Source organism: Eschrichtius robustus, chromosome 16, assembly GCF_028021215.1.
Source record: "Eschrichtius robustus isolate mEscRob2 chromosome 16, mEscRob2.pri, whole genome shotgun sequence".
NCBI classification, from domain to species: Eukaryota; Metazoa; Chordata; class Mammalia; order Artiodactyla; family Eschrichtiidae; genus Eschrichtius; species Eschrichtius robustus.
Genome location: NC_090839.1, coordinates 82,700,611 through 82,724,516, shown reverse-complemented (window position 1 = coordinate 82,724,516; position 23,906 = coordinate 82,700,611). Strand labels below are relative to the sequence as shown.

General features: G+C 55.4%; 1 protein-coding gene across 1 annotated transcript in view; it reads right to left on the bottom strand.

Annotated features, from left to right (window-relative positions):
• CASTOR2 (cytosolic arginine sensor for mTORC1 subunit 2) overlaps window positions 1-23,906 on the bottom strand; it is a 59,616-nt gene that overhangs the window by 8,243 nt on the left and 27,467 nt on the right. Inside the window, exons 2-7 of the mRNA XM_068565794.1 lie at window positions 14,946-15,016; window positions 4,907-5,100; window positions 4,085-4,217; window positions 3,415-3,538; window positions 2,574-2,684; window positions 2,012-2,094 (exon numbers count right to left, since the gene is read on the bottom strand). Coding sequence (XP_068421895.1) covers window positions 2,012-2,094; window positions 2,574-2,684; window positions 3,415-3,538; window positions 4,085-4,217; window positions 4,907-5,100; window positions 14,946-15,016 — 716 coding nt within the window. The remainder of the gene's footprint in view (window positions 1-2,011; window positions 2,095-2,573; window positions 2,685-3,414; window positions 3,539-4,084; window positions 4,218-4,906; window positions 5,101-14,945; window positions 15,017-23,906) is intronic.

Genomic DNA, 23,906 nt, shown 5'->3' with positions numbered 1-23,906 from the left:
ATTGAACTTATCTGCGAAACAGAAACAGACTCTCAGACACAGAGATCAGACTTGTGGTTGCCAAGGGGGAGGGGGTGGGGGAGGGACGGAGTGGGAGGTTCGGGTTAGCAGATGCAAACTATTACATATAGAATGGATCAACAACAAGGTCCTACTGTAGAGCACAGGGAACTATATTCAGTATCCTGTAATAAACTAAAATGGAAAAGAATATGAAAAAGAATATATATATATGTATTTATAACTGAATCACTTTGCTGTACAGCAGAAATTAACGTAACATTGTAAATCAACTATACTTCAGTAAAAAAAAAAAAAAAAAGATAAACTGATATGCACAACTTCCTGCTTCTCATCTGAGTCTCCGGTGACGCCTGCCCCTTTGCCTGTGATGACCTGGTGAGGCCCTTTTCCACTGTTTCTACCGTGGAGAGGCACTGCTGCATCACACCCACCTCTGCTGGTGCTGCCCTCTCCTCCCTATCAGCCGGGTTAACATCTACCGGTCACCTCTGGAGCCACCTCCTCCGGGAAGCCTTCCCTTCCTCAACCCTCTCCAAGCCTTACATGTCCTTACATGTGATAGTGACAGCAACTGCTGCTTGCTGAGCACTCAGTGTAACTGACACGTCATGGAGGGCTTCGCACCACCCTGAAGCAGGATCTACCATCCTCCTTGTTTTACAGACTAGGAAACTGAGGCTCAGAGATTAAGCAACCTGCCCAAGGTCACCCTGGTTTCCTTCAGCCTCCTTCTATGGGAGCCTCCTCTCCTATGGGAGAAGTTCACTGGTGAACTTGCCTCTAGGCTACTGGGTCTCCACAACCCCACGGCCCCAAACTGGGCAGCAAATGTGGGTGGGAGAAATGCTGGGGTCTGTGGAGAAGGTGGCCCCGAGAGACAGGCCGGAGCCCAGGGTTGGACCAGGAGCCTTCAAGTGTACATTGCCCAGCACCGCGGAAAGCAGCCCACTGTCCTGCCCCCGGGATGGCTCTCGCTCTGGCCTTGACGTGAGCAAAGTTAGGGGGCGCTGTCCAGCCCTGCCGGGTGCTGTCCAGCTGCGACCCTGTCCAGAGAAAGCCACAGGCAGGCGGCAGAGCCTGGCTCCCTCTCCGACCTGCGGCCCTCAGATCAAAATGCCCTCCCACCTTCATGTCCCGTCCCAGAAGCAGAGCCCCCGGGGCTGACCCCACGGCCCCTGGAGCAGTCTGAGCTTTATCTGGAACATTCTGCACTCTATGGGAAATCAGGGTTTACTGATCCCATCAGGGCCAGCTGAGGGGCGCTCCCCGAAACAAACGTCCTGTAATTTACCAAGAGCGTCTTCCGGGTTCAAGGTCTTGGGTCTGACAAGTCTAGCCCAAAGAAACCATGTCTCATCAAGACAAAGCTCGCTGCCATCATCACAATGGGGCCAGCAGCCTACACTCAGCACCGGGAGAATCGGTACCGTGTGGCCCTTCTAACCGAGGCGTCTGAGACCCGTGGCCCCTTGGAATATGCTGATGGGAAAAACCATCTACCAAAGACAGTTTGGACAATTGTGGAGACTGAAGCTAGACTGAGTCTTGGGGGATTCCTGTGAATTTTCTCCTGGGGGATCAGCTCACTGTGGTTACACAGGGAAAAGGGTGAGGGGCTGGGATGTCCGAGTTTTACTGTGAGCTATTCGGCAATTGTGTTAAAAAAAAAAAAAAAAAAAACTCATTAAAAATGACAACAGTCATTCCCTGTCAACAGTGGGACTAAGGAGAGATTTTTTTTTTTCCTCTTCTATTTTTATCATGTTCCCACTGTTCTAATAATAAGCAGGTTTTAATTTTTCAGTGGGCGGGGGACGGAGAAGAGTGCTTTGGCTGAAGCTGCTCTTCCATCCTCCGAGGCCAGTGCCTCCTGTCACCCACTGGTCAAGGGACCGCGCGGGCTGTGGGGACCTCAGTCTCCCCATCTATACCAGGGGTACAGATGCACGGCACTCGGCAATGCCGGCCCCAGCCCCCCAGGGCTCACCAAATCCTAGGGGCTGTCCTCCAATCCGCACCATCTTCCAGAGCTCTCCAGATGCGCTCGTGAACAACAAATTACTAGGAAACCTTGAAAGGGAGCGAGCGATGTTAATCCCCAGATATTAACGGTGCCCCCTCTGCCAGCCCTCCCTGGAGCATTCCCTGTCCTTGGGCACTGATGTAGGGCCAGAGCAAGGGGGTGTCTGGCCTGAGCTCAGGGGCCCCAAGGACTCTCCCAAGCCCTCAGTGCACCCACTCTGCGCCTTCCTCGTCTGGGGGTGGGTAGGGGGAGCAGGAATGCAAAGCTGGGACTGGGCTTTGGAACAACTGCCCCCTTTGCTCAGGCTGGTCAGGGTACCCCTCCCCAGCTGCAGACGGGGGTGGGGGGGGGGTGAGGGGCAAACAGCACTGGATGTCACTGGATGACCTGAGGCCTTTGTCTCTGAGTGGCCTGTCATCTGTAAGCCGGGGCCACTCACCTGCAGTGAAGGGCTGGGGTAGGGACTTATTAGGACCAAGTGGGTGGATAAGCCCATCACAAGCCTCCACGCCGGGGCCCGGCTCACCTCTGCTGGGTCTGCACGTCCATCACCAGGGAGATGTAGCCCTCGATGAGGGAGAAGGAGAAGAAGCGGATGTGGCCACAGTCATCGCCGGCCGCCATGGGGTCCTTCACTCTGTGGGCCGGGGCAGGTGGTGAGGGGTGGAGTGGGGCCCCCTGCTGCACCCCAAGCCCCACCAGGCCCCCCTGCCCCGCCCATCAGTCTGGGGGTGTTGGGAAGAGCACGGGCCAAGTCGTGGCTCTGATCCTGCCTTGCTGGGGGGCCCTGAGGCACTACCTTCATCGGTCTCCGCATCTGTGAGGTGTGGGTGACTCCACGGCATTCACAGAGATGAACACCACACTTCACGTTTCTGGAGACCCATCCCGCCCTCGGCACAGGCTACACTTGCCCTTCCTGGGGGTGGCTTCTCTGTCTCTGCGACGGCCCACATCTCAGGGCACAGTCTATGGTCACTGTCAGCTCACTGGCCCCTGGCCCTGCTCCACTTGGTGTTGGCCCAAACTTAACAATCTGCCCTGAGGAAAAAGGCAAAGCTGTCGTCCACCAAATGAAAAAACCTGAGTTCCCAGCTCTTCAAGTGACTGGGCTTGCCCTAGGAGCTCAGGTGACAGTGGGGTGTTTATTATATCCACATGTGGGCCTAGGGCTTCACCAAGTTTTGGGGTTCCCAAGGAACGCCATTCTCCCCTCTTAGAATGGGGATCTGGGGTACAGCCATGTCTCGCTTCTCAAACGAGCTCCCAGGGCAGGTCTGTGCCTCCCCCCTCAGACTGGGGCTACTAGACAGAGCCGTGTCTCCCCTTGGCCACCCTGCAGCCCCTCACACCCGAGGAGGCCCTACCCGTTGGAGTAGAACATGACGTCCATGAGGAGTGTGGCAACAGCGGGCAGTGTGTCAGGGTCCAGGCTGGTGACACAGAACCTGTTGCTCGGGCTGGACAGAGGGTGGATGACGGGCCTCTGGACTGTGAGAGCACAAAGACAAGGGGTGCTGAGGCCGGGAGAAGAGGAGCATCGTGGGGCAGGAGAGGGCCCGGGAAGAGGGGTGGGGTCAGCCGGCAGCTGTTCTGGGGAGGCCGGCTGCAGGCCCTGCAAGACCTGGCCCCTGTCGCTTCTCCAGCCTCCAGCACCCCCTACAGCTCTCCTGATCCTCCAGGCCCACCCCCAGGCCCCCGGGCCTTTGCACGTGCCACGCCGCCTGCCTGGAACGCCCTTCCCAACCTTCACCACCTGGCTTAGCTCCTATTTGTGCTCCAAGCTCCAGCTTGAGAGTCACTGCCTCTGGCAGGCCTGCCCTGATAGCCTGGATTGGGTCAGGAGTGGCCTCTGGTCATTGCTGGCTGCATCCACATCCACTGCCCTGGCTAGACCTTGGGAACAGAGTCTGATCAGGACTGTTGTACCGTGTTATGCCCGGCCCTCAACTGATGCTCTGAGAATGGGGCTGCCCTGGGGCAGGACCTGGTAATTTCTTGAGGTCTCTGCCCAACCCTCCCCCTCCCCCAACTCACCCATCTTGGGCTTCACGAAGCCGTTGGTGATGCCGAGGTTCTCGGCTGCCACTGTCTCGCCATTGACGACCCGCAGGATGGTGAACTCTGATGACAAGGTGTGGGTAACGAAGGGCAGGTCCCGCTCACGCACCTGGGGATGGGGAGTCAAAGAGTGAGTGTACCATGGTCCCTGGATGGAGTGGGCCTGGGGTCACCAGCCCCTTCACTCTGAGATTCTGTCCCCAGAACGAGCTTCCCCTGTCCTTGCCTCCCGCTGTCCTGGGACGGGAGCCTGGGACCAGGGGCACATGCCTCCCCAGGGGCAGCAGGGAGGATGCAGAGGGGAGAAGACACCGCGCCGAGGGCCAGGAGGTGCAGGTCCACTCCCCCACTCCCTCTTGTGTGTGGTGCCCACACCTTTCACTGCCCCTCTCAGGCCCACACTCTCCAGGGTGGCCACGCCCTATGGGAGAAGAGCATGAATAACACGGTAGCCAGGAAATGCCGCTGGCTCCATGACCAGACACACTTGCCACCCCAGGGGAGGGGTATGGGATTGGGGGAGCCAGACATCCAGCTAGGAGGGCATCCCACCCACACATGCCCCCAGCCCTCACTTCCTGGCCTCCAGCTTAAACCCAGCATGGTCCACGCAAAGGGCAGGCAGTGGGTGGGGCTACAGCCCAGCCAGGGCCATGCTGACACTGGACTGATGACCCTAAGGTACCCTTGACCTCTCTCTGAGCTGATCACGAAATGGGGCGGGGAGAGGCACAAACTTTGCAGACCACATCCGAGGGGGTGCCCATGTTGCCTGGGCGTGGGCTGCAGCTTGCTCACCAGGATGAAGTCCGTCTGGTAGGTGGACAGCATGAACACAGAGATGTTCTGATCGGCCAGCGGGGCGATGACCGACTTGGCGATCTTGGTCACACCGATGGGCTGGGAGCTGGAGAAGCTGCCGCCACCCGACACCACGTTGAGGGCCAGCCAGGTGGCGTCCGCCACACTCAGGTGTTCCGAGGAGGGCAGCTCTGGAGGGGGACACAGAAGGCCGGCTTATGACTGATGGGCCCCAGCTGTGTGACCTCGGCCAGCCTGCCCTCTGGGCCTCAGCGCCCTCATCTGTCAAAGGAGGACGGGATCGTCCTTAAAGGTCCCATCCTGGGAGGACCGAGCAGGGAAGGCTCTCAGAGGACTCTGGATGTGCCGGGCAGCTCAGCAGGGCAGGGACCATGGGAACAAGGGGGTTGGCTGTGCTGGGCCTCAGTTTCCCCTGCTGTGAAGTGATGAGTACTCAGCAGTAACAGTTTTGTTATTTCTGGTTCTCACTACCTTTCTGGGTACCAGGTGCTGCCATCATGACCTTATACTGGTGGGCCGGGTCCCATGGTTTTCAAACTGGGTTCCCAGGAACCTCCCAGGGGCTGGGGGGTAGAGGGGAGGCCAGGAGAAGACAGGGTGGGGGGCCTGGGATTTTTCTCCCTGCTTCAATTAGACCTGTACTTCAGGCTCCTCTGGAAGCACATTCAGCTCCAGAAGGCCTCCTGAGGTTGCCACCTTCCAGTGGGCAGTGACTGTCACCCAAGTCCCTCCTGAGAGCCTGGGGATCCTGGGGGCGGGGGCACCGGCAGGGGCCGGGTGGGGGAGGTTCGGAGCGGCAGTGATCGCCCAGTCTCCTTGACTAGCTCACAAAGACCATCCCTTCCACCCCGTCCTGCAGAAAGAGTACCCAGGGGAGGCTGTGCACGGGACATGGTACACACATGTGCACGGCTGCGCGGACGGGCGGCCACAGAACGGAGCACAGGTTGCACACGGAACTCTCCACACATCACAGTCGCCTGCTCAAACCCACCCCGTACGAGGACTGTTATTTCACCCCATACATGTGACAAACCAGAACTCTGAGGGGCTGGTGACTTACCCAAGATCACTTAGACAGGGAATAACAGAGCCAGGATTCAAACCCAGATCTGACTTATAAACAGACCGTTATGCTCTATGCTGGGCACCACATGGGAAGAAGGGCCAGGTCCCCAACAAGGGGGGCGATGAGAAGAGGGGCCCGGACACTGGTGAGTTAAGGGGGCTGTGACGATCATGATGCTGCCTGAGGGAAGCTGGGCTGGGCTGTGCTGGCCTCAGCAAGATGGCTCCGGAAGCCTCACCCAGGCTCCTACCTGCCCAGCTAAGGTCGTCATGGCAACCACAGCCTACGGAGCCCATTGGCCCTGCTGGCTGAGAGGGGCCAGTCCTCCGCCAGGCTGGCTGGAGAGGTAGGCTGCTTCCCAGAGAAGAGAAGGGGTTTGGGAGGGGAGCAGGAGGAAAGCCTGATCTCAGGCTTCCACATCTAGTCTCTCCACCTGTCATCTGGGGTGTCAGAAGAGAGACTTCTCAGCCCCAGGACCGCCAGAGGAAACACATTCCTAGAACTGAGCGTCCCAGTTCAATTCTGAAACTCTAAGGGGTCTGGAACTGGCCATGGAGGGGACTTCTGGAGGCAGTGTTGTGAGCCCCCAACCCTGCCATCTTAAGCAAAGACACAGCCCCAGGAGCCACCGAGGGCCAGGGTGCCTTGATGGTTCCGTCATCTGAAGCACCATTTTAATATACTAATAAATAAACTATTAATAAATATACTTAATAAAAAATTTAAATTTCACTTTTCATTAGGGCAGAACCCCAAAAGCCTTCTTAGGAAAATTCTGGAGGGGTCCTTTCCATCACCGCATGCTAACACATCAGGACCATGTCAGCTTTTGTGAACTTGCCTCTGCCTGCCTGTTCCAAGCTCCTCACAACTCAAAACTGCCCAGTGGCTTTCCACGTTCTCTGGAGTAAAAGCCAAAGTCCTCATGACGCTGGGAACCAGCACTGTCCCAGAGGGCTTTCTGGGATGATAGATATGGTCTATACCTACGCTGTCCAAAGCCACTTACCCCATGTGGCTACGGAGCACTTGAAACGTGGTCAGTGCTACAGAAGAAATACAATTTTAAGTTGTACTTAATTTTGGTTCCTTTAAATTCCCATGGCCGTGTGGGGTGAGCGGGCTAGTTCAAGTCTACAATTGGCCTCACTAGCATGCCAGCGCCCTGGGGCGGTTGTCTCGGTCGGCTTTGTTTTCTGCTATTCTCAGCACCTGGCACATGGAGGCTCCAAAGAATGGATGAGGAGGGACGAGGCGGCTGTCCCTGCCCCTCTGCTCTGCCCAGGCCCCTGTTCCCACCCATCGACCTTCTCTGCTCCCCCTGGCCCCCCACCCCCAGCTCAGTCTCTGTGGTCAGGGCTTGGTCACACTGCCAGACCCCAGGTGGAGGGTGGCCTTCGACATCATCCCACGCTCCTATACCCGACTTCCCACGATCAGGCAGAGGGCCCTGGGGGAGCCAGTGTCATCCCCAGACACTGCCAACTTCTCTGAATTCTTAGTCCAGCAGTGCAGAACGCTGTCCATTTGCTTATAGACCTGGCTCAGGAGTCAGTCCCTGCCCCATTTCACAGAATAGGAAACTGAGGCCCAGACAGGGAAGCTGACTGGCTCAAAGTCACGGTGCAGTAAATGGGGAGGGCACCTCATTCTGGCACCGTGGCATGTCTGTCCAGACCCGCCCCGCCACCAGCCCGTGGTGGGGTGTCGCGAAAACCCCTCTTGCAGGGATTAGCTTTGGGACTGTAAAGTTGGCGGCGGGGTGGGGGTGGTGGGGTCCGGGCAGCTGAGGTTCCAATGTCCCAATTCTGACACCGTGGTTCCACTGGCCCTGTAAGGCCTTCACCCGGCAGGTGGAGCCTCTGCTGCCCCAGCCTCAGGCCTGCCCTCTGTCCCCCGCCTGAGCTCCACAATCCAGTGGGGGCCTGATCTTTAGCAGCGGGGTCCTCGGCGAGCACGTGAGGGTGGTGGCAAAGAACACAGGCTTTGGGCTCAGACAGTGACAAACCTCTAACCCTGGCTCCGTCCTCTGCAGCGGAGGCCGCTGGGAAGCTGCTGCTGATACAATGGGGAAGGCCATTCCCTCCAAGTCCGCAAAGCGCCGGGGTATGTGCATTTTTAGGGGGTGCTAGGGTAACCAAGGCTCTGCTCCGAGGAGTCTCTCAGCGGGTTTGGACAGGTCCCGCGGAGAAGCCCAGGCCTGAGGCCGACTGGAAATGGGGGCAGAAGTGGGCGGGTGGGAGATGGCGGGCAGCCTGCAGGCTGCCACTGGCCAGAGGATTTCAGCTCAATCCAAATGCTGCTCAGAGTATGGGTGGCCGGTGAGCGGGGGTGGTCTGCCTGCCGGTCCCAGCTCTCAGTCCTGGATGGAACCCACTGAGGTGCTTCAAGCAGCAGGCCTGGACTGAGAGGGTGGTCAGCCCTGGGTCAGCGGTCACCTCTCTGAAGCTTCCAGAAGGGTGAGCTTTGTCAGAGCAGCAAAGCAGCTGGAGACCACAGTGCTCACTGCTTCTGGCCCCAGGGACCCCAAATGCTGCCCTGACACTCCGGGGGAGAGGGAAGGCCTGCCTGGTCCCATCCTCACCCAGGCCAAGCCTCAGGGTGCCCCAGGTGCCGCTTCGGGGCTGGGGGGCTGGGCCGCCAGGAGCTGCCAGGAGGGAGCCAGCGTGCTCTTCCTAGAGGAAAGGTAGACACATCCCAAGACTGGAAGGGATTATTAATACTGTCACTGCCCAGGGGCTTCCCTGGTGGCACAGTGGTTGAGAGTCTGCCTGCTAATGCAGGGGACACGGGTTCGAGCGCTGGTCTGGGAAGATCCCACATGCCGCGGAGCAACTAGGCCCGTGAGCCACAACTACTGAGCCTGCGCGTCTGGAGCCTGTGCTCCGCAACAAGAGGCCACAATAGTGAGAGGCCCGCGCACCGCAATGAAGAGTGGCCCCCGCTTGCCGCAACTAGAGAAAGCCCTAGCACAGAAACGAAGATCCAACATAGCAATCAATCAATCAATAAATCTTTAAAAAAAAAAAAGAAATACTGTCACTGCCCATCATCCAAGACCCTAAAGACAGCCTATCAGAGCTAAGGACGCTTGCCACCTCCCAGAAAGCAAGTCGGCAGCTCTGTTGCTGGGAGCCCACCCCACCGCCCCAGGAGTCCCCCGTTTCCGGCTGCAGGACCTGCGGTTTCCTGTGCTAAGTGGTCATGTCCTCTGCACAGAGTTTGTCAGGCTTCTCCCACCCTGCCTGCAGCAGGGTCAAGAGTCCTGGGGTCAGGTGGGCGGGTTGCATCCTGGCTGTGTGACTCTGAGCAAAATCACCACCTCTTGGTTTCTTAGTTTTCAAATGTTGGGCTGATGAAATCAGGATAGACTCCAGAAGATGCTTGGAGGATTAAATGGGATAATCCCCATCAAGCGTGTAGCTAAGTGCCTGGCGTCCGAGGGCTTGCCAAGTGCCAGAGCCTTTCTGTTATAATGCTGCTGCTGGGAGTTTTGTTGGTTTCTAGATAGAAGTTGGGGAAAAATGTATCAAGAGTTTAAAAATGTACAATTTCACTGTAAAGGAGTAGTTACACATGGGACAAAGAAAGAGTTATGGGTATGAACGTTCAACCCAAAAGGATTTAAGACAAAGACCTGGGAGCTACCAAAAAGTCAACGCCAGGCCGGTAGACGAACCACAGTTCATCTGTGACAGAATACTATGCATCTGTTAAAAAACAGGTTTTCCAGCTATGAAACACATTTTCCAATCATGAAGGACATCAGAATATAAAATTTACGGTAGGTATTAATTATGCAATTAATGTCTCATTCTGTAGGTGTGGTAAGTAGGAGAGGGCTCTTATTCTTAGCTGATACAGGCTCAGGTATTCAGGGTGAGCTGTCCCGAGGTCTTGGTTTCAAGTGGTCCATTAAATAATAAATGTACGTGTGCACCGTTTATGGACAAGAAGTGAAAACAGTTGTCCTCAAAGGTGACCAGCCGGCAAGTCTAGTTTCAGGTGGAGGGAACAGGGGTGTTAACTGTAGGCTCTCAACGGTTGTGCAAGTTTGAAAACTGTCAAAATATAAAGAGTATCGGGAAAACACACTTTTGAAGGCTATCTGATATTGGGAAATTATACTGAGTGGAATGAAAAGATAAGAAGCATATACACTACAGGTCAACACTGCGAAATAGCCACACCTGGGGGTATAGAATGCGGAGACCTCGTGGGAAGGACTTTGCCATGAGGCAGCCCTGGAGAGGCCGAGGGAGCAGGGTGGGCGGGCGGGAGCTGGGGTGTCATGGGAATGATGTGGGGGACTCTCCAGGGAAGCGGCCCTCCCTGCAGCAGGCACTCCATCCTCAAGGCCCACCCCTCCGCCCATCCTGGGAGATGTAATCTCAGCTCCAGGCTGAGCTGCCAGGCTGTTATTTTACACAATGCGGGAGACACTCCAAAGGCAGGTGTGCATCATTCCCCATCAGTGCTCACCGGGAGGGCGGGTCGGCTTCAGGGGGCAGTAAGAACTGGCCCCGACTGGGATCCGAGCTCCTTCACTGACCTGGACCTCGTGCAGAGGGGACCCCTGCTGGGGGTATTACTGAATTGGTAAATTAGGAGCTCAGAGCTAGGCGGGAGATGCGGGGAGTGCTGATGGGCCCTGCACTGTTTGCCCTGGTGGACACGCAAAGTGGAGGTGGCACGTGACTCCCTGATGCACGTCATATGGCCACACGCACACCTTACGGAACTGGGAGGGAGGGAAGGAGGTGATCCTGTGTCAGGGATGAGGCCACGGAGGCCCCAGGTCAGGGAGCAACTTGCCCAGAAGGTAGCAGAGGCTGGATAGAACCTGGGTCTTCCCCTCTCAGCCCTGGGTGAGGCCAGGAGTTACTTCTCGACATCCTCCTCCCTCCGTCTTTCGACCAATCCCGGCTCCAAGTCCCAAGTGTGCTACAGACCACACTGACACACGTAAGGGGACTGTGACGGGTGGGGGGCCCCCCGATGTGCACTGGGCCCCTCTAACGGCAAACTTGGGATTCTGCCCACCACCCAGAGGTCAGGGCAGGCGCTGCTGCTCCTATTATTTTGGGTCCCTGATAACACCTAGCATTGCACAAAGTAAGTGCTCATTAAATATGTAAACGCTCAAAATACACACACGCACCTCCCTTCTGTTGGCCATACAGACACACAGCATCCATTTGAGCCAAGAACCTCTAAAATTCCACAACGAACAAGGAGCTGTCTGGTTAATGTCACTGACAATCGCCCCTCCCTCCCAGGAAAGGTCCAGCATCTTACGTACAAGTGAATTGCAGACAGCTGCTGGTTTCTAACCATGAAAGCTTCACAATGGAGATAACTGTTGGCGAACAATAACCAGTGTACCCTGGCTGATGTTAACAGCGGCCAAGGGAAGCCCTTGGGTGAGAAGCAACATTTGCAGAGCTGGGAGACGGGGCACCATCCTTCATACCATGTGACACAGCCAGCATCCCTCCCTGGTCCCACCAGGGCAGCCCCAAGACCAGACTCCCTTTCTGAAGAGGAGTCTCCTGAGAGAACCCCCCCAGAAGCGAGGTGAGAGGGTAAAACTCAGCATCGCTACCTCTCACTGCAGCCTCCACCCCACCCCAAATCCTGCCCTCTGAGAGCAGACTGCCCTGGGCCTGCCCCCTTTTCCTCAGCTGCTCCTGACCTTGGTCTGCTGGGAACCACCACTTCTCAGCGGCACTTTCTCCTTATTTCGGCTGGAACCACCCTGAAAGCATTTCCTGCTTCAAATCCCCCTCTGTCACTCACAGTGACTCTGGGCACATAAATGGCGGTTTCCTCACTTGTAAAATGGGTCTCCACTCTTTACCCTTCAGGCCACTGGAATGATCCCAGGACGTGATATGTCTCTGCTGGGCTCCAGTGAACAGTAAGAGTGGCGGAGGGGGAACAGGAGTCTTACTTTGTATGGTTTTCCCCTGTAGCTCCATAGTGTAAGCACGAGAGATACTTACTACTTAAATATATGTACACAGTTTTTTCTCTGGTAACGATGGATATCCAAGTAGCCTGACGTGCTGACCAGGAGTCACGGCCTGGAAGCGAGACCCTGACTCAGAAGTCACAGAGCGGCTGGGCCCCTCCTGGGCTAATAATTTAAACCTGCTTCCCCACGTCCTACCTACCCTGCACTGAAGAGTAAGCCGATGACCCCTCTGTCACCGGCTCCATTCCAGCCACTCAGAAAGGTTCAGGGAGAGGCAGAGCGAGACTTCGCCTCCATTGTTTATGGTTCCAGGGAACCTCAGGGTCTGTAAGTCCCTTAGGAGCTGAGGCTCGGTCCTTACACCTCCTGGTCTGCCCTGCCTTACCCTGTCTGGGGTCTGGCCCATGGAAACATGCATAAATGACACCAGTGGTGAGGCCTTGGGCAGGCTACACATCATATGTCTGTGCTTCAGCTTCTTCATCTATAAAGTGAGGACCATAAGAGTCGTTTCCAGTGTTTAGCACAGTGTCTGCAGACAGAAGCACCGGCAGGGCTGGTAAAATGTGTTAATCTATGTTGACTAGAGGAGGGGTGGGCGTGGAGGTCCAAGACTCAGCTCTGGTCTTGCTTCCTATTTCGAGGGCCTCTCCCGTGGGGTCCCCTGCACGGCGGGGCGTCCCCTGTGACTCGCTCTCTCAGCATCCACACCCTCCTTGCACAGCACCCACCGCAATGGCAGCTCCACTATTAATGGTGGAATTAGCTGGCAGGCCCTGAGGCTCACAGGGTCAGAGGTGGGGTCTCTTATTCCGGCTACATCTCCAGGGCTCAGCAAGATGCCGGCACGTAGCAGGTGCTCAGTAAATACTGCCCCCCGCCCCCCAACCCCAGGGGCTGGCTCAGAATAACCCGACACTCAGCTCAGCCAAAGGACGGCTCCCTGGTTACTGACAATTCCTGCAAACACAGCCTTCCAGGACCAGCAAAACTGGCTCCCCAGGTCCCGCAGCCTCCCGCTCTCCCTGCTCAAGGAGTTTTCTTACCTGCTGCCTTCAGAGGTAGAGAGTTAGTCAGAGATACTGGTCTGGGGAGGTGGATTAGATAGAATATCCCTTCCCAGAGAATAGACACTCTGAGGGTGTTCCTTCTATATCTGAGGTGCCCTGATTCTCAGCAGTTCTGCAGAAAGGCCTGAATGCCCATGAGAAAATAAACATGTGCTTGGGTTGCCTGAGCAGACATTCTTCATGTGAGTTGTGGCTAAGGCACAATTCTGGTCTGTGGTTCCTGTGCTCAGGAAATGTCTGATGGGGGACTTCCCTGGTGGCGCAGTGGCTAAGACTCCGCGCTCCCAATGGTCAGGGCACTAGATCCCACGTACATGCGGCAACTAACAGTTGGCATGCCACAACTAAGGAGCCCTCAAGCCACAACTGAGGAGCCCACCTGCTGCAACTGAGGAGCCCCCCTGCTGCAACTAAGAAACCCCCCCGCTGCGACTAAGACCTGGCACAACTGAATAAATAAATATTAAAAAAAAAGAAAAGAAAATGTCTGATGAATGAATGACTGACTGACTGACGACACAGGTGTCTTTGACGAAGGGGCAGGGCCTCCAGTGGGGTCTGCCCCATTCCTGCTCTGGCCACACAGCCGCCCCCCCTTGGAGGCATGGGCGGCCCGTGGGATGTGGGGCGCCGAGCCCAGCCCCCCATACTGACTTGGTGCCCTAGACCACGTGCATGTGAGGACAACAGGGCGTAGCTGGGAAGTCGCTTCCTGGGGCTTCACTTTCTCACCAGTAAAGAGGGTCAATACGCATCGAGAACCACAAAACAGTCAACTCCTGACTCCACAATGCCATTTCTCAGACTCCGTTTTGGGAATCAACCTGCATAAGAATACATGTTACGCACCGACAGAGTTTATAAATTTCTCATTGGAGGACAATGAAAACAACTTCAACTCCAACTGTAGGGGCCTGGGCAAGGAACCAGGGCTGCTGTTGAAAGGCTGTGATATCACAGCATACTTTGTTGTTATGTTAAGTGAAAACATTTCTATAAATTAAACAGACCGCCTGAGAAAAGTTGGAAAGAAAACCACGAAAAAGTGACCAGTAGTTGTCTTGTGGGTAGGGCTAGGGTTTTAAAAACTGTTGGATTTGTTGCCCTCTCTACATATTAGGAAGACTCTAACTTAGCAGTTCCGAATGACCACCAGCTCTCGGGGGGTCCAGCTCCTTTGCTGGTGAGTCTGGACACACAACTCCCCGCCTCCACTCTCAGTTCCTCATTGATAATCACAGGACAAGCACGACACCTTCTCATCAAGTAATATGTATCGGTCAGCACTCGCCACCAATGAACGTTCACTGTTACTTTAGAGTCGGACAAACATAACGAACTTCAATAATAAAACTAAAAGGGTGTGGAGGAGGAGGGAACAGAGTTTCTTTCTGGGGAGACGGAAGTGTTCTGGAATCGGATAGTGGTGACGGCTGCACAACCTTGGGAATATCAAAGACCACGGAACTGCTGTACATTTTAAAATGATGCACTCTCTGGTAAGTGAATTCTATCTCAATTCAAAAGATGGAAGGAAGATAAAGGGAAATCATAAAAGGATGGTGACTGGGGCACGTTCCTGTTCGAACAAGGACTGAAGATGTTTTGAAAGCGCCTCCCTCGCGGCAGGAGTCCCAGGGAGCATGCACCCTGCCTTCCTGGTTGCTTTAACTCCTGGCTGGGGAAGCCCCGCCCCCTTTCAGCTCTGGGGCCTTTCCTGGGAAAAAGTCTCGAGAGCAGAAAGGGAGGGGATCAGCCAGAACACAGGAGAGGAGGGAGCTCTGCCACCAGCAGGTGGGGACAGAAATAACGGGGGCGGGGGGGGGGGGGGGGGGGCGGGCAGCCGGCACTGACTGCCGTCCGCAGTCCAGCCAAGCCCCTGGGGAGAGAAGCACTTACCCAGGAAGCCCTCCTCATCGACAATGATGGTGTAATCCTCCGGGGTCTCGGTCAGACTGAAGAACTTGCACCTGGGTGGACAGACAGACAGACACAGGGTATTGTAAGTCCCAGCAGACCCTGTGGCAGCCGCCCGCCCCACTCCCCCGCCCCCTCTCCCATCGCTGTGACCCGGTTTACCCAGAGTTCTGCCCCAGGCTGCTGGGGGGCTACTTATTTCTCCCTCCACTGCCTCAGTTTTGACTCAGGAGGACTCAGAGAGGCCTAGGGACGCTGATCGTTTCCTCTGCACCCCCCGATCTTTGAGGACCCCTGAGCCGGCCAGCCTCCAGAGTCCCCTACAGGCCCAAGGGCAGCTCTGGCAGGGCTCACGCAGATGAACCGTGTTTTCCGTGCCCCCCGCTCCCCACACACATTGTGACCTTGAGGCCTCTGTTGCTGTGTCGTGCCCCCCGCGCATGGTCGTGGCCCCTCTCCTCACTAACTCTGAGAGCTCCCACTGTCATTTACGGCCTAATTCGCATCACCCAACCGACAGCGCAGCCTTTAGGGTACTTTTCTCCCTTGCAGGAGAGAGGGGCGTGGCTGTCTGTGCCACTGTGCGGCATGGATCCCTGAACTGCCACATGCTGCCTTTGGTAATACTGCTTGGCCTGGGGTGTAAGTTGCTCATTTCCTCCCACAAATTGGACCATCAATTTCCCAAGGCCAGGGAGGGTCTGGCGATCACTCTGTCCGTCTGTATCTCATCCCTGCTGGTCTCAGCCCTGAGCACGCTCTTGGCACCTGGCAGACACGCTGGGCTCCGTGTCCAGACAGCCCTTGGCCTGGGCTTTGAGGCTGTCTCCAGCTGAGGGGCTTACCACCCCCTCAACGCCCGTCTCCCTGTCCCCCATCCAGCTAGACTGGCCCCCAGAACACCCCAGGCGCAGCTGTAGGGAGAGACGGCATGCACAGGCAGTGGTGTGCAGGAAACTGCCCACGGTCATTGATTCATCTGGTGTCGCCGATCTCAAGTATGGGGCTCAGCTCGGGCTCCATGCCCGATGTGTAAAACCCATCCATCACAGGAAGCCGTGACAGAAGGAGGCCCAACGAGTAAGCCGGGCGAGGGCCCGAACAGCACTTCGACGAAGATTAAGATGGGAAAGGAATCCTGAAGTGGATGCAGCGTCGCCGGGGATGAGGGTGGCCGGAATGTCCGCGGATCTCTCTCCCCCTGGTTCCCCTCTCCTGGCAGCCATCCTGCCACACTGAAGCCTTATCAACAGAAGCCTCGCAGCACCCTTTTCACTTTATTCTTTAAATTTTCACAAGTAATGAGGTCAGCTGGAACTGGTAGGACTGCAAAAGGGTCCAGCCGTTTGGAGGACGGTTTGTCAGGTTCCTATAGGGTGAAACATACATGACCACTGGCAACCCTCCTCCTGGGTATGTAGTCAAGGGAAATGAAAACATACGGCCCCACAAAGGCCGGTATGCAAATGTTTACAGCCTTTATCTGTAATCACCCCGAACTGGAAACAACCCAAAGAACTGGGTAAACTGTGGCACATCCACACCAGGGAATACTGGTCAGCAGTGAAAAGGACTGAATTACTGATTCTTGCAACAATGTGGACGAATCTCACGAGCATTTTGCTAAGTTAAAGCCAGACTCAACAGGAGACGTGCTACGTGATGCCATTTATATGACATTCCGGAAGAGGCTACACTGTAAGGAAGGAGAACAGGTTCCTGGTTGCCAGGGGCTGGGTTGGGGCTGACATTTGACGGCCACCGGGGAACTTTTGGGGGTGAAGGAGGTGTTTGGTTCTTGACGGTGGTGGTGACAAGATGATATACACTTGTCAAAACCCGAAGAACTGTACCCTAAAAGGGGCGGCTTCTGCTGTATATGTGACTTATACCTCAGTGAACCCGACTTCAAGGAAAACGCTTCGCCAGAGTTGTAAACGAGGTGGCGTCCCGCACCCCCACCCCCACCCCCGCCCCCCACGACACTCTGATCAACCAGCAGCACCACACTCTTCAATTTCCCTCCAGCTCTTTGGTTTTCAAGTTACATCTCTGTCCCTGCTTGTCCCATATCCAATTTGCAACTACTGCCCGGACAAATGAAATCTATAACTGCTGGGGGACATTGGCAAATTATCACTTAGTGAATGGCAACCACTGGTCTGGCCTAGCTCCTCCTTGGGGACCCCTGTGTGCTAAGAAAGAGCCTCAGAAGCCCCCCCCTCCACCTCCCCGCCAATCACCAGATTGCCACAAGCAAGGACTCCCTGGGTGGGGGGAGTGGCCACCCAGTCATCCAAGAGCCCTGAGAAGGCAAACAGATGTGGTACTTGCTCCCGGTGCCCTCTCAGTGGCGACGGATGCTCCAGAAATAGACCATATAAATGACCCTGGAGGGTATAAACACCGGCAGAAGGCAACATCGGCCTTTGCTGCCGATGGGGTATGACTATGCTGTTGATGTGACCCATCTCCAGGGGCCGAGTGCCAGCTGTCATCTCGGAATGTGCACCTTGGGGTGAGCAGGCCTCCAGGAGGGCGAGTCAGTCGGAGGGACCTGCAGCTACTGCTCTGGTCCCCACACTCGGAAGCAGGCCTCCTGCTCTCCTAATATTACCCACTCAAGTCCTACACATCTCTGAGCTCACCCCATCTTACCTCCCAAGTTGCTCTGAGATCTGTTTTCCCCTCTCTCCATCACCCCCTCCACGTGAGCACTTGCCTAGAAGCCTCCCCTTGCCTCACTCCCCCACTCTTGCCTGCCTCCTTGACTCACGCCCCCAAAGGTGGACAAATACTCTTTCCACTTCCCTCTTCTTTGGCTGGAGATGTGCTGCTCATCCTTCAAGACCCAGTTTAAGCGTCTTCTTTGGGGTGAAACCTTTTCTGATTGGCCCCACCACCTCCTCTCTCTCACTTCCTACCACAGGGGTGGTCCTGTCTGGATCTTAAAGCCACTGTGGACAGCTGGGCTTGGTGGTGCATCACACCTTGAAGGGACAGTTCATTTATCTCACAGTGTATGTGAAAGATGCCCTTAGAGTTGGGCTGTGTACAACCTGTACAACTGCACATGATGGTCCTGAGTGCTTTCCACACTCTATTACAAGTCATACTTGTTTCCCCCAGTGGACCATAAACTCTCACAGGCAGGGACGGTGGGTTCTCTGTACACACACCTTGTACCTGACACTGGCTGGACAGAGAATCAACACTCAAAGGCTGACGAGCAAAAGAGTGAACTGTGGCCACATACCTACCCCCAAAGCCAGAGAAGTCCCAATCAGAGCAAACACTGCTTGCCCTTGTGTGGCACTGCCTTGACTTGCCCCCTCTCTGGGAGGCGCTCAAGTCTCCAGTCCCAACTCCATGCTCTCAATGAGCCCTGGCTAGATCCACACCCCAGATGCCGGGCCCCAGCGTTTGTGGCCTCTCTGTACTTTGTCTACAAGGAGCTGGAGAGAGGACCAAAACCCAGCAATTACCCAGCCTGCTGCTGAGTGCTGTTAGGAAAACCGGGGAGGAGGAGAAGTGTTTGCCCTCTAGACGCCCGCATGGTGCTTAGGAACAGGATGAACAACAGGTTAGAGAAAGCAGCCTGGGAGAGCGGGAAGAGGACCAAGATCCTGGGGTCAAGAGACCTGGGTTCCAGTCCCAATCTGGCACCTGGGGGTGGTGAACCCTGGGCTGCTTCATTCCTCTGTGCCATGAGGGACAGGTTCAAGGTGGACTAGTTTCCATCCAGCTCCGGCTCGGGCAGGGAGGGCACAGGCCACATGGAACCCTGTCAGCTCCGTGGCAAGGTGGACCTCAAGGGGCCTGGCTGACAAGGCACGGAGAGACGATCCCAGAACCATTGAGTCTGTTTGGAAAATGCTTTTCAAGGGCAGGCAAAAATCCCAACTAGCTCTGATCAGAACCCAAGACAGATCTGCTGCCCAGGCAGCTGGGCAGGTGGTACATCACAACTCTGGTGGGGAGGGCTCATTCATTGCACAGTCTGTGTAAAGAGTGCCCTTAGAGTTGGGCAGTGCACAACCTGTGCAACTGTGTGTGATGGCTGATCAGCAGGTCCTGCTAGAGCAATCAGATAGATAGGATACAAAACTCTAGAGTCCTGGGCAATGAAGTAGGGAGACTGGGGAACAGCAGCTCTGGGGAGAGCCCCGGTTCACTGTGGCTCAGGACATACCCCAAGAGTCATGCAAGTCCGACTTCCCTGGTGGCGCAGTGGTTGAGAGTCTGCCTGCCAATGCAGGCGACATGGGTTCGATCCCTGGTCCGGAAGGATCCCACATGCCGCGGAGCAACTAAGCCTGTGCACCACAACTACTGAGCCTGTGCTCTAGAGCCTGTGAGCCACAACTACTGAGCCTGTGCTCTGCAGTCTCAGCCTAAATAAATAAATAAATTAAAAAAAAAAATCATCCAAGTCCCCTGTCCAGGGGGCGCCAATGCATCCTTGGGCTCTATGCACAAAGTACGGGTGCTGGATAGTACTGGAGGCCATACCAGGAAGTCTGTGTCTGTTCAGATCCTCATGGCCCACACGGAGCATGCCCAGAGGAAGCGAGGGGACTTTACACTGAACCCCCTTCAGCCTGGGGGAAGATTCCAGCCACCATCTTTAAATCTCTGTGGCTGTTGTGGACCATAGGATGGAAGCAATGCTGCTGCTTATGGCTGTGTGACCTTAGGCAAGTTACTTAACCTCTCTGTGCCTCGGTTTTCTCATGTGTACAATGAGGATGATAATATTTAATATCTCCTTCATAGGGCTGTTGTTGAAGAATAAATGCCCAGCATGACTACGGTAAGCACTCAATATGTTGGCTATTTTTCCTTCTTGGAGGACGGAGGCAGCTGAAGTGGGGGACCACGGGGAGGCTGGCTTGCATTCCCAGTAAGAAAAGCTCTAAAGCCAAATGGGCTACAGAGACCAACAGGCTGGCTTGGGAGGTGGTGAGATGTCAGTTGTCTGAGGGGCTGAGCCCCAGGCAGGTGGGCTGCAGCGGTGATACCGCCTCAAAGGAGAGGATGGATTAAGCCACCTCCAAGGCTCTGTGGAGCGCGGAGTCTCTGATTCCTTGAAACACTGGTTCTTACACGTTGACGCCAAGCAACAAGCTTTGGCTGAGGAGTCTCCATTCATCTTCCCAGGAGCCCAGCTCCCACCAGGTAGCCAGTGAAGAGATGACGGTTTATGATGGAAGACACTGACTCGGCCTGAAACTCCCAGTGTATCTGGGAGCACCAGACCTGTTCCCTGGTCTCAGCTCCCTGACATGCCACGCTGGGACCTCAGGAATCTTCACAGACATTCGACTCATCTGAGCACAGGGACTGTCCAGATCGGGGCAGCCAGGGAGGTGGCCTGACTCATCACCATCAGGCGGGAGCTCCTATCTGCATCCGTCTCGCCTTCTCCACTCACCCGCTGGCTGGGTGATGGTCCTGCAAGGCTGTCCTGCGCTCCCTTCCTTGTTCCCCAGACACCACAAAGACCCCTTTACATAGTCAGGGCTCAGCATTAGTTGGCTTTATGTGGAGTCTCTTTGTGCAGAAGACCAGGGTCTTTGGGAGGTGGGGGCTAGCTTTGTGGGCCGGACCCCATCTGGGACTGGGCCTGTTTTCTGTGGGGTCACAATGTGCCCTGTGTCAGCCAGACCCTGCTGAGGTCCCCTGTTGCCTGGCCACAGAACAAGTCCAGCCCTTTGCAACTAGAGCCTGGTCAGCCGGGCTATGAAATGAACGCAGAGCCTTCACACACACCTGACAGGCCTTGCAAACAGGACTGAGAACAGGCTTCCAGCATGTTCCAGGTACCTATTTGCAACCCGTTATTCCTTTGTTCCAGCAGGGCCTCTGAATGCCCATTTTGAATTTCAGCACCTGGAAACCCACGCGTGTTTCTCACCGAGTGCAGCCTGCCCAGTCTACAACGAGGGAGGTTCAGCCACATCTTCCTCTGCAGCGTGTCACAGTGAGGAGATGGAGGGGCCAGGGTCTGACCCACTTTTGGGGACCACCCGCCCCTGCCTCTGCCAGCCCCGCCGATGCGTTCCTGCAGCAGCGCACAGGAGCCTTGAACAATACACAGCGAGTGACAGACGCGCTTTGGGGCGGGCATGGTGGCCTCCCGCCTTCCTGGGCTCTTCTTCCCCAAGGACAACCAGGCGGAGGGTGTGTGTCAGGCTTTCTTCTCTTAACCAGCCGTGGCTTTTTCATCTGGGTCTTTTCCTGGGTCTTCAATAGGTCTTTCGTGTTACTTACATTTCACTTCTATTGTCTTTTAACAAGTGGAAGCTGCCATTTCAAGTTTTAGTTAGAAAAAAAAAACCTGCGTCACGTTCTGTGATTTGAAGGGCAATCCCGAAGAATGTCTTTTTCTGTTAAGATGGAAAAAAATCTGCTTATGTCTTGGGTGGCCAGGAGAATCGGACAGCGTGGGCAACAGTGTTTGCAAATTCTAGGGTGGCACGCACAGACAGGACTGTAAAAAGGGGCTGGGAAGGGCAAAAGGAATCGGTAAGGTCTGGATAAAGCCCCTGAGACCCAGGCAAAAGTGGCCAGATCACTCAGTCATCACAAATTGTTAAGTGCCTTTAATGTATAAAGGCACTGCTTCAGGTGCTGGAGACACACCTTAAATAACTGGACAGTTAGAATTTCCACGGGGGCTGGATAAATAAAATAGTGAGTCAGACGGTGGTGTGGCTGCACAGCCAATAAAAAAAGTGGATTCGGGTTTCCCTGGTGGCGCAGTGGTTGAGAATCCGCCTGCCAATGCAGGGGACACGGGTTCGAGCCCTGGTCCGGGAAGATCCCACAGGCCGCGGAGCAACTAAGCCCGTGCGCCACAATTACTGATCCTGCGCTCTAGAGCCCGCGAGCCACAACTACTGAAGCCCGCGCGCCTAGAGCCCGTGCTCCGCAACAAGAGAAGCCACTCCAATGAGAAGCCCGCGCACCGCAACAAAGAGTAGCCCCCGCTCACCGCAACTAGAGAAAGCCCGCGCACAGCAATGAAGACCCAACGCAGCCAAAAATAAATTAAAAAAAAAAAAAAAAAAGTGGATTTGCAATTTAAAGCAGAGCAGGGAGTGGCTGCCAGGGGTTGAGGGGTAGGGGAATGGGGAGCAACTGTTAAATGGGTGCAGAATTTCAGTTTGCGATGATGAAAAGTTCTGGAAGTGGATGGTGATGGTGGTGAAGGCTGCAGAACAATGTGAATGTGAGCATTTAATACCACTGAGATATACACTTAAAAATGGTTAAAACGGTATATTTTGTGTTATGTACATTTGTCCACAATAAAAAAAAAAAAAAAAAAAGAGCAGGGAAGGTCCCTATGAGACCTGTAGAAGCTGGAAGAGCGGGCGTGTTGCTGTCCCAAAGCCCTGCGGTGGGTACATGCTGGGAGTGACCGAGGCCAGAGTGGCCACGTGGTGGGGGAGGGGAATGACAGGTGGTGACGTCAGACGTCATGGGGGAGGGATGATGCCTGTGGCCACTGTAAGGACCGGGCGGGGCCGAGAGACCAGTGAGGAGGCTAGTCGTCGTCTTCAAGGAGGCTGGTGAGAGCTGATGGTGACTTGGACCAGGCCGGTGGTGGTGGGCGTGCCTCCATTTATGGCCAGGAAATAATAGTCAACAAATTGGGGCTGGTGAGGTCACTGAGAAACACAAGGCCAAGGCAGGGAACCATTGCCTTCTGTGGCACGTTCTCATCAGATGCACCAGGAGAGATGTCAGTGGGCAGAAGGGGTGCCTTGAACTGGCAGAATGTACTCGCCTCTGAATCTGGCCCGGACCCACTGCTTTGGTCCTTTCCTCCATGGAGACCTGTGTTGGTGAGGGACTGTGGCGCTCCCTGGCCCTGCTCCGAAGGCCCAAGCACAAGCCACAGAGAACTTCAGGATGGCTCTTCCTTCAGGATGGTCATCCTGAAGGAAGACGGGCGGCATCAAAAGGGTCATGCCAGGGTAGGAACACCGTCCGTGGAAGGGCAGCCTCTTGCTGCGTGAACACATTCCCAAGTGTAGGGCATATACGAGGCGCTGGCTGGTGGTTCCCTTTCTTCCTTGGGAGGGACTGAGATGGAAAAAGGCCCAAGTGGGCGTCCTGGTTTTTGCCACCTATCCAAGATGAGGCTGGAACAACTTACTGGTCCTCAAATCACGCCAGGTTCCTTATCTGTGGGAGAGGTTTGAAGATACCTCTCCTGCAGGGTCATTTAGGATTTAAGGAGGTGTGGAACAGACGTGGAAGTGCTCAAGACCCCGCCTAAGCACGTGTGGCCACTTGATGAAGTGCGCTGGCCCGGGGACCGAGTGGATGTCCGAGGCAGCATTCCTATCCAGGCAGTGTTTGGTCTTGCAGTGGGCTCTGGGTCTCTGCCTGACTTCGGATCTCCCCATTCCTCACGGCCTCCACCCCAACCCTCACCAGCAGGACAGTCAAGTCTCGCGCAGCGGCCGACGAACCCAGCCCAGGTCCCCCAGGCAGGCCAAAGCCCCCTGTCCCAGTGCACGCCCACCCTCACCTGCCCATCCCCTCCCCAGCGAATGATCACATCCACTGAGGTGCTGAGATGATTCGCTTCCTGGTCTATCTCTGCTGGTGAGATACCTGCTCCTGGGAGACAGCTGAGTCTATCTCAGCCAGATGCCCCACGCCTTGAAGAGGAAAGAGGGTCTGTGCATCATCTGTGTTAACTGAATGAACATGGAGTGTAATTAATGACTGCCATTTCATAGACGGGAAAACGGATGCTCAGTTAAGTTAAGGCAGTTATGACCTTGGGACCACTGTGCTGTGTGGTCTCTAAGGTGGGGGGCAGCCCGGGCGCACGTGTGGCCTGTGGCATATTCCCTATGACTCAGCTCTTCTCCTGGAAGCTATCCACTGTCTTAAACCTGGGTAACCGGAGACACGAACGAG